The 10,857-nt window shown below is 41.5% G+C and overlaps 1 protein-coding gene across 1 annotated transcript; it reads left to right on the forward strand.

Moving 5' to 3' along the window:
* The first annotated feature begins 1,067 nt into the window (after nt 1–1,067).
* On the forward strand, nt 1,068–9,793 carry pepd (peptidase D). Its single transcript, XM_084681576.1, has 15 exons — nt 1,068–1,109; nt 1,873–2,056; nt 2,216–2,343; nt 2,471–2,534; nt 3,601–3,648; nt 3,880–3,941; nt 4,205–4,249; nt 6,012–6,087; nt 6,203–6,249; nt 6,873–6,941; nt 7,617–7,694; nt 8,007–8,155; nt 8,413–8,597; nt 8,807–8,998; nt 9,184–9,793. Exons 1-15 carry the CDS (start codon nt 1,093–1,095, stop codon nt 9,325–9,327), a joined length of 1,488 nt encoding a protein of 495 aa, XP_084537702.1. The 5' UTR covers nt 1,068–1,092; the 3' UTR covers nt 9,328–9,793.
* The last annotated feature ends 1,064 nt before the right edge of the window (nt 9,794–10,857 follow it).

Consider the following 10,857-nt stretch of genomic DNA (forward strand, 5'->3'; position numbering starts at 1 on the left):
TTTGTCATGGTAGTAAGGGGGGGAACACAGAGCGATAGAGAGAACCCGTTTTAACACTTCTAAATGTTTAACAGCGATTTTCTCAAAATTGCATCTAGCACACATGTCAAGCTAGACAACTCTTGGCTCATAATAGGTAAAGCTACACAATTTTACATATTGCTTTGTAATTGCAATATCTAGACATGTTCAGAGGGATTTTCGATTTTGTTTATGTCAATATAATTTTATGTGGTATTATATACCAAAAAAAGAGGCGAAAACGTTTTTTAGCACTTGTCAAGAGCATTTAAAAATAATTAACTGAAAAAACAAACTGACAAAAGCCTCTGAGCAATTCTAACCAATTAGTTATTGATCCCATTAAAACAAACCAAAAAGTTCTGACTTCATCATCCATATGCCGTGTTCTACATTGTATGCAAATTACCACATATTTAATGACAAAACACGTCATTTGCATAATTTATTGGGGGGGGGGACTAAAAGTCACGATACAAATATATCTTACATTTTTGGGGTACATTCATGTGGTAAAGTTTCATTCTGATAGAAGAACAGGATTTTTTTTCCCTATTCACATGTAGTAGGCCTACATCCCCTTAATGCAATGAGATTACTTAAGTGACAGTGACACTGTGTCACTGATACATGATGTACGACAGTAAATCCTATTAATAAACTATATAGGTGTAGTGCGAGTGCTCCCTGAGTGAGAACAAGCTGAGTGAAAACATATTTAAATTCGTTCATACCTGTTCATACTAGTTCATACCAGAGCCATATAATTTTTTTTTTTTACATGGTTCTGGTTCATACTAACGAGCAAGAACATCGGGACAGCAGAAGTGTATGGGGAACCAAAATCAGCTGATCAGCATTGCTGACAAAAGGTGTTCGACTTCATGCATTGCCGGCGTCGCCTGCAGGCGCCTGCAGCCCGCTGACTTGAAGCAGCCAATGGCATTCTCAGCTTCAAGGCAGCCGGCTGCAGCCGACTGTCGGCGCCACCGGTGCTGAATAAAATCGAAGACACCTAAAATCACGTGATACATCCGCCCAAACGCACATGACCACCACTGTAGTAGAGTCATGGCGGCACGTCAGGAGTAAGTTGCAATTTATCCAGTTTTAGCCTAGACTTTAGCTTTTGCGCATCCATTTATATTTACATTTAATTCCAAGTCATATTTTGGCGTCATTCGTTATGTCGTATTGACTTGCTTAGCATATTTTGTTTCTACAACGTTAAGGCTCGTTTAGCTAACGCCAATTTATCAGAATCGGCCAGGTTTGTTTTGATTGGCTCTTAGTGTCTCAATAGAAACATGAAGGAATTGTTGGACATTCTGCTAAATGATTTTGTAGTTTCTAAATGTTTTTGTTCTGCAATCTAGGTCGTCGTTGTCTGTTGCAGTGTTTTGCGGTTGCAAGTTGTCCATGTAATGCAGGATAAAAAACTACAACTGTGTTGACCTGTCAAAGTCCTGTGCAGTTGCGTGATAAATTATGCTTAGGCTGCATCGTTGTTTGAACTTTGATCGTGTCGCAGTTTCTTATCCAGAGCATCCTTGTTGCTCAGTTATAGTTCACAGTCATACTTACCCTAGATCCCTGTTTTATCTTGATCATGAATGTCTTTATAAAAAATACTAGGCCTCGATCCGCCTCAATCAATTATCCATAGACCTATCTCCAACAGTTTTCCACTGTTGTTTTTCAAGGTATTCAGAAAGTAATTTGTCTTTTGTTGTCATTAACTTAGCTACCTCTTAGAAGTGTCTAGCTACAGTACAAGTATGTATAATGCATGGGAAGTCTCTTGGTAGTACTGTAGGTAACCTCTATGCCCCTGTCTTCTGTTCTATCCAGATCTGTGTATTGGCTGGGGAAGGACACCCTAAGGGTATCAGCAGCTCTGTTTGCTGAGAACCGCAGGCGGCTGTGCCAGGGCCTGAGGGCCAAGGAGGGGCTGCTGCCCAAGTCTGTGGTGCTGCTGCAGGGGGGCGAACAGAAGCAGAGGTACTGCACCGATACGGACATACTATTCAGACAGGTAGGCTGCTGACAGATCTCAACTTAGCAAAAGGCTACTATGTTCAATATCTCTAATATCTGGATATATATATATATATATATATTATTTTTTTTGTAGACTGACTGATGATGTCTGTGCAGTTAGTGTTCACTGTGCTTGTTTCATGTAATTCTGTAGGAGTCCTTCTTTCACTGGGCTTTTGGAGTGACTGAAGCAGATTGCTATGGAGCCATTGATGTGGACACAGGAAAGTCTGTTTTGTTTGTTCCCAAGCTTCCAGAAAGCTATGGAACCTGGATGGGAGAGTGAGTTGCATCCTCATGTTGAAACTTTCTCAGATTTGGCCTTTATGCAGTTTACATGCAGGTCATCCATTTGAAGTAAAGTAACCACAACATTCTATTTAAATGATTTCTCTGTATTTGCTGACAGGATCTACCCTAGAGAACATTTCCAGCAAAAGTATGCAGTGGATGAAGTGAAGTACACCTGTGATGTAAGTGTGTTTCAGTGCTTATCCAAGTGGGCTTTGTCTGCAAGATCTTATCTTTCCAAAGACCTTATAACCAGACTTTGAACCACCCCTGGTTAGAGACACTGTGGTGTATAACTATATAATGGAACTGATTAGGGTACATTGCTTCATACTTTGATCGTAAAAACAGTGAACAAGGGCACATGTGATAGGTGAAGCTATTGGTGCATCATAATTACGGTCAGAAATTTGCCAGATCATTCTTGGCAGAGCACTCCTCTCTCAAATGCTTTCCATCACGTCTGTCTCAAACCAAACACAGGGAGGTGATGAATGTTGGAAGGAAACAGCTGTTATCCCTGTAGACTTGGATGGTCATTAGCTAAATGTTAGCTGTCTCTTTTAGGCATATGGCACATTAAGATTCAGTTTTCGTGCAGTGGATTTCCACTCTACCCAATGGTCTTTTAAGATGTAGACGTGTGTTTGATACTTAAGTTTGAACAGGGAGAGCAGAACATTTGATTCCTTGAACTCTTAACCTCAAGGTCTAGTTTAAGAGTCGAATGTAATGTAGATAACAAATCGCCCCTCAGTTATTCACAGCATAAGGATATGGGATTAACAGGTTTCAAAGAATGTAATATTATTTCTACCCAAAGCTGTTATCCTCTCAAAGCTACTGTACAGATGCCTTCAGAAAATAATGGTTTCAAAGTTGTATAACCGCGATCTTTCATTACATTTCTCCAGTGAACTTGGGCTGCACAAGCAGATATTTGCGTTGTTTTCTGAGGATTAATAAACGGTGCTAAAATCATTGAGTGTTGACGTCTAACACTACCAGTGGAGTCATATCGTTCAAGTTCAAGTCTTTTATTTGTCAGGTACACAGAACAAAACAAGGTCAGACTGGGCACTGAAATGTGTCTTGTGCACAGGAACAGTCATGACCTTCCATTCTGCAGCTTAGCTTCATAAGGAACCTCAGGTTAACCATCAGATGGAACCTTCCTCCTCTGACAGTGATCTCAACACAGACAGCTTTGATGCTAGAATGTGATCAAAGTTCTCTGTTGTCCTCCAGATCCCTGATGCCCTGGCCAACATGTCAGCAGCTGTCCTTTTAACCCTGGTATGTCAATCAACCGGTTTTTGTTTTTGTTTTTTTAAATAATGCATAGTTACACACTTGTCAAGTGTCATTGCATTCCTCTTACAGTCATATCATTTGGGATTGGCTGATTTTTTCCTTGTAGGCTATGCTGATGGTATCCAATTCTATGGTTTTGTACCCTTGCAATGATGAAATATTGATATTTACATGGACTGGAAAACTGCTTTCCTAAGTGCATTTGTCTTCCAGAGAGGACAGAACACAGATAGTGGGAGTATCTGCCGCGAAGCCTCCTTTGAGGGAATCAGCCGGTATGTTGAATTGGCATCAATGACTCGATTATAAGAGTATAATTGTATATTTTTAAAAGGAAGTCTTGTATTAGCAAGCATGCAGGATATCAGTTATTTATCTGGAATATCTGGAACTAATTTGGTGGAAATTAATATGCTAGCTCTAGTAGCTTCTGCTTGTAAGTTATCCATTCATGCCAACATGATCTAGTGTTCTGTTGTCCTGAAACTATTACTACCTCAAATCTTTTTTTAAATGTTATCTCTTTTTATTTGAATAGATTCCAAGTAAACAACACCCTTCTGCATCCAGTCATTGTGGAGTGGTAAGCAGATTCAATCCACTTTTTGTTTTCTCTAGTGATCCTTTCAAGCGCTTGAAGAAGTTAAAATTCAACGTACTAAGTCTAAGTCTTGGATCAAACGTTTTCTAAGTTTGAAACAGTACAGGAGATCCAACAGAGTTTGATGCAAAGAGTTTTATTGGAATCCAAAAGGGCAGGGTGATTCCAAAAAACGTGAGTGTGATTCTGCAGAACCAGACTGAAGAAATTCTCTTCAAACTCTCTTTTATATCAAAACTTGATCAGTTCTGTAAGTTTTACTATTGGTACAATATTTATTTTGTCACCATTCATTTAACTTCTTATTGGATCTCTCTCTCTGAGAGATTCAGATTGCAGGTGCATAGAGAAGTCATCTATTTTTTGTAGACCTATTCTGACCTTGACGGCCAGTTACGCTGGGCTCCGGCCTCATTTACTGCTGGGTTTTGTAGTTTTTCATATGATATGAACTTGCTCACAGATTTATCTCACACTCATCCACAATCATCCAGATTGACACTTTTGGGCTTAATTTTCCTTCTATCCCTTAGGGGAAATACTAAACAGTCAACAACTTTGTATCAGGCTTTTTCCATAGTGTAACTATAAAAATATAAGATATAACATATAAAGATGTAAAGTATATAAGTATAAAGTATACAAGTATTAAGTATAAACGTAATCAAATGGCATTCTTCATCATATAATCCATACTCATTCTTCATCTTCATAATTACAACAGTGTGATATTTTTCCACTTCACGCTTGTATAGAGAAAGGTGTTAATTCCTCCATAGCAATTTACAAAGGCTTCAAATAGCTAATGCAAGTCGTCTACAAAGCTTCATTCCACCTACAGTGAGCCACTGGCCACAGCTTGAGCCTCCTGAGGTAATGATGTGTCTGTAGTCAGCAGCAAGGCTTGTTCCCTGGACTGGGAGGCCTCCTGGCAGGGTTGTAAGCCAGTCTGCTCAGCTGTAATGGTCTTTGTGCCTGCCTGGCTATCCTTGGCATTAGGCTGTCTAGCACCACCATCCTGATGAAACTGACATTTATGAAATAAGGGAGCCGTTCAGGCACGGCTCCTAGGAGAAAATAAACTGACATTTCCTTGTGTTTCCAGTTGCAAAAATATGGAACTGTAAATATGAATATATTATAGAGCATTAAATTTGTTTGATCAGAGAGATATCAATGCAGCCGTAACCATGGGTTACGTGTAAGTCTGTTGGGAGTTTTGGTTGAACCATGTTAGACGACTGGTTGTTTTTACACTGACTCACTGAAGTGACTGTTTTACGAATGTAAGGAAGAATCATTTAATGAGAATGAATAATGAGTGGAACCAAGAATAGACTGTTAAAAGAAAACACCTCACTAATAAGATAGCATGGCCCGATTTTCTGAGTGAGAAGTGAGAAATATTCTGCAGAGTTAAGATACGAGTATAGCTTCTGTAATTTATACATTTTTGAGGTGTTTGCTTAACATAAATCAATGTAGGCCTTTTCTCAGTGGTGTAAACACCAACATTTCCTGTATAAAAGTGATATAAATTCCCTTCCCACAGTCCAACATTTACAGCAACCACATATTCAGATTCCTCTGTGGTTGTTTAGCCTGTGGCTTGATGCTGGGTGCTACAAAATGTGTTTATGCATGACAACATTGATTCATGTTCACCTGGAAGGGCACTTAGTTACAGCACACTCACACATTAAAGGAATGCGTTTCTCAAATCCTTGTTCCTCCTGTCCTGCAGCCGTCTGATTAAGACTGATATGGAGCTGGAGGTCCTGCGCTACACTAACCGGATTTCCAGTGAAGCCCATAAAGAGGTGAGATCCTGCAGGGCCCCATAGCCCCAACGCAGGGGCAAGGAGCTGTTTTACTTTACATAGCATGACTGATATGAGATGACCTAAATGAGTCTGTTTGATCCTCCCTCCACAGCTTATGAAGCATGTGAAACCTGGCCAGAAAGAGTATGAGATGGAGAGGTGAGAGAACATCTTGCAATGTTGGTGATGGTGCTGCAGACATTGTGGATTTGTTGATCGGTTGTGCTTGACGCATCTGACAAGTAGCTCTTTTGTTGGTTGGCTATTAGAACACGGGGTGCACTAAGAACAAACACCTCTTCAGAAGGTGTAGGAAGTACAACACTGGGTTCCCTGTCAAATCCAGTCATGCGTTTTTCGCACTAGAACTGCAGACTCCCACCACCACTGATGAAACTCCATGGTAGAAATTGTTTTTATTTTTCAACAACTTCATATCAAGCATCTTCAGTGACCTTTTATCTGCTTTGCATCCTGATGCTAATTTCGAGCTGCCAGAGATGCAGGGGCGTTTGACGGTTCTGCCTGGGTGATGATTAGAGAAGAAGGGGAAGGCTAGTTAAAGCAGCAGGTCAAGAGGAGGGCAGGAGTGTTTGAACTTCCCTTCTGAAAACCCCTTTGAGCTGACCAGCTCCCGATTCCTCTGATCTCCAATAATTGAATTACGTTTTTAGGATACAGAAAATCAAGTCATTTGATGATTTTCTATGTTGCATATCTGTTCAGTATGTCTTGTTCAGTTTGTTGAATGTATTTTTGCCTGATGTTTTTCTGTCCTCCAGTCTGTTCCAGCACTACTGCTACACACGCGGGGGGATGCGTCACACCTCCTACACCTGCATCTGTGGGACGTAAGACACCAAAACCTCTTCCTCCACACTTTTACAGAGGAAAGGCTTTAGCAGTGCATGAAACAATCTAGCCGCCAACCCACATTTACACAGCCTGCCAAAGGGAGGTATAAGAGTTATTAGTAATCAATAAGATGACCACTAATTTACGCTTCCAGTGTTCTTGGTGTCCATCTTCCCGACATCTCACCTTCCTTAGAGGTCGTCCTTCCAGGAAAACAGTTCAAAGTTTCTGGTTTAACTGTTTCATCACTAACTGAAGATGGCACTGGGAATAAATTGTAGAATTCAGGGAGGAACGTTTTTTGGAGTGCCACTGCAACTCAAACTTCAATCACTTTGACCATGGCCGTGGGAACTCGGGGTGCTGAGGGTGCTGCAGCACCCCCTGCTGACAGCACCACAATTTAAAATGATATGACTTGAAAATCCACAACCGTGGCACAGCCTTGCAACATTAAGCCCCCTCCCCCCCCCCAGCACCCCCCCCCCGATAAAATATGTTCCCGCGGCTATGTCAACAACGATTATTTTCAGAGATTTCTGAGGACTATTCCAAATGAAACACACTGCTAATTCAAACTGATGATTCACTGATGATTCACAATGCTGATTAGAGGTCACATCTTGATCATGTAGCCTATTTGTGATGGTTATGTCTGCCTTGTACACCAGTGGAAACAACTCCTCAGTTCTGCACTATGGTCATGCTGGGGCTGCCAATGACAAGACCATCATGGATGGAGACATGTGGTGAGTCAGCAAAACCTTTGATTTTATTTCTTTGGGCAGCTGTCCTTTGTCTTTCATGGCCCCCTGGTTTCCTTATGGACCGGAGGCAGTTTGCTCTGCTGTGTGTTTAAGTGTGGAGATTGAAAGTGGTTGTGTGGAGCACCTGTGGTGACACAATTTGAGCAACTCTGGCAAGAAAACAGCCACTGCTCTCAAAATGTGCATTTATGCTGTGAACAATTTCTATGATTTATGTTCAGAAAAAATAAACGGGCCTTGAGCCGAGCTGTGGCTCCACTCAACTGTGCGTGTGCGTGTGTGTGTCACCTGCAGTCTGTTTGACATGGGTGGAGAGTACTACTGCTACTCCTCCGACATCACCTGCTCCTTCCCAGCCAATGGCAAATTCACTCCAGACCAGAAGGCCATCTACGAGGCTGTGCTGAAGTCATCTCGGGACGTCTTGGCTGCTCTCAAGCCAGGTACTGTTTTACCACAGAGGACATTCAAGCCTCAGCTCAATGGAAGGGTATTAAAATGATTCTTTAATTCGCGATTTCTTTTTTGTGTGAAATAAAATTACACACACTACACTTTTATCATTTGTAATGCCACTATACCTGACAAGTTTGACGACAGTCCTAACTAGGGTTGGGCAAGATATCTGATCCAACTTGTTGATTTTACCGATTTTGGCCTAAATGTGACCTTAATACTGGTATCAAATGATGTGTTGCAGGGGTGAAGTGGACTGAGATGCATCGTCTGGCAGACCGAGTGCACCTGGAGGAGCTCGTGAAGATTGGCATCCTGAGTGGCAGCGTGGAGGACATGCTGAAGGTGCACATGGGCTCGGTCTTCATGCCCCATGGCCTGGGACATCTGCTGGGCATCGACGTGCATGACGTCGGGGGGTACCCAGAGGTATATCACTGCTGTTTATATGCATTTACGTTAACGGGGTTGTGTTGGTGAGGACAGTGTGAAGCAGCTTCACTGCCTTCGTGATTAGCACAAATGACAACAGGCGAATGCACATATATATAAGTACACAGTTGCATTTTCAAACTTGAGTTGGAAGTCGTGTCAGTGTAATGGTGTGTGTGCACATGCCTGGTCTCCATTGCTATCAGGGGGTGGAGCGTATCGACGAGCCTGGCCTGAAGAGCTTGAGGATGGGCCGTCTGGTGAGGGAGCGCATGGTCCTGACGGTGGAGCCCGGCATCTACTTCATCAACCATCTGCTGGACCAGGCCCTGGCTAACCCAGCCCAGAACTGCTTCATCAACAACCAAGTGCTGGCCCGCTTCCGTGGCTTCGGAGGGGTTAGTAGTAATAACAAAGTGGATATCAACATCATAATATAAGAAATCCAATCAATTTTCAGCCCTGGGTTGTTTTTTATTAATATATATTCATTTTATTTTTTTTACTGATTATTCATGGATTATTGAGTTATAATTATTATGTCTTCACAAATGTAGTAAAGGCCCCATGTTTTTGTGTCCAGGTGCGCATTGAAGATGACATTGCAGTGACTGCTAACGGCGTGGAACTGCTCACCTGTGTGCCTCGTACCGTGGAGGAGATTGAGGCCTTCATGGCTGACACAAGCAAATGCTTCAGTCCCGTTGTTGTTAGCGACAAGTTCTGAAGATCCTATTCCTCATTCAATCACCAAGCCAATCTTACCAGATACAACAGTGTATTTTCACTCGCTGACCTGGAAAAAATTTGTCTAAAAAGAATTCAAATAAACTTCCTTACATCACCTCAACCAAAATCAATGATTAATGAAAGACATTACGTTTTGTAAAAGATTAACCTTTCAATTAAAAGAGGTTTCTGCTCAGTAAAGCAAAACTTTGCTGTATTACCCAAACAAATTCAACATGCATGTTCAAGCTCTTGCTGTATTTTGCACTCACGTGACTCTTAACACTTTACAGACTTGCTATGGCCAGAAGTCACCCACAGGCTTGTTATAAAACAGTGTTTAAGGCCAATAGTATTTCAGTGCCTGATAGATTGCTTTCTGGCTTTTTAAATATGTTATTCTTGGTATATGCTTTTTATAATTCTCCTTTAACACTTGAACAAAATAAACCGTTCGATTTGCAGTCGTCTATTGTGTGATATGTAGATTAAGAATGAATGTGTGCAGAGAGCCATGTGGTATGTTTGAACAGTGAGCAGCGCCAATCTACACCGCCCACCGTGTCAACCATCAAGTGGTATTGTGTGCCTATTACCATTTCTTGGAAGGTAACTTCTGTCCAAGTGTCAAAATGGACACGGCTTCTAGATTCCTTTTCTAATTAAAATGGTATTGTCAAACAGTAGCCTATTATGCCAACTATAAAATAAACCATCAGAGAGAAGCCCCAAATGAATCAGGAGGCAACTTTCATTGAAATCCTGACGAGGTAAGGTGAATTGCAGTGTTATTTGAGACTCGCAAACCACATAAGGGGATGATGAATGTCAGAAACAGCTTTTGCCCTGTAGACCTGGATGGTGATTTGTTAAATGTTAGCTGTCTCTTTCAGGCAAATGACACATTAAGATTCAGTATTCATGCAGTGGTTTCAGCACTACCCAAATATCTTTCTTTCTTTCATGGCTTGTTTGTCAAAAATGAGCAGCAGGGTGGAGTAGAAACAGGAGAAGAGGGTTTTTTGTTATGTTATTATTCCTGGCATGTGAAGTGTTTATTCTTCTATAGAAGATGACCAAGTTCACACATAGTAGTTGTCTACAAAGCTTCATTCCACCTGCAGTGAGCCACTGGCCACAGCTTGAGCCTCCTGAGGTAATGATGTGTCTGTAGTCAGCAGCAAGGCTTGTCCCTGGGCTGGGAGGCCTTCCGGCAGGGTTGTAAGCCAGTCGGCTCAGCTGTAATGGTCTTCGTGCCTGCCTGGCTATCCGAGGCATTAGGCTCTCTATCTCCACCTTCCAGATGAACAAACAGCTTGTTTCCACTAGGTGGAGTACTCTCCTTACCTCTGAGACAAAAGATGATTTGCAAGAAAACATTTGTATAAATCTTTTCACATAAAACTAGAACTATCAGTTTGTGGTATGGACGTTTCTCAATGGGGCCAACTTTTTCCATCACCTTTTTGACAACCATTTGACAATACGTTGTTCAGATTTTGTATAAACATCATTAATAGTTTATTCA

Source organism: Hypomesus nipponensis, chromosome 19, assembly GCF_054491055.1.
Source record: "Hypomesus nipponensis isolate SF chromosome 19, ASM5449105v1, whole genome shotgun sequence".
Lineage (NCBI taxonomy): Eukaryota > Metazoa > Chordata > Actinopteri > Osmeriformes > Osmeridae > Hypomesus > Hypomesus nipponensis.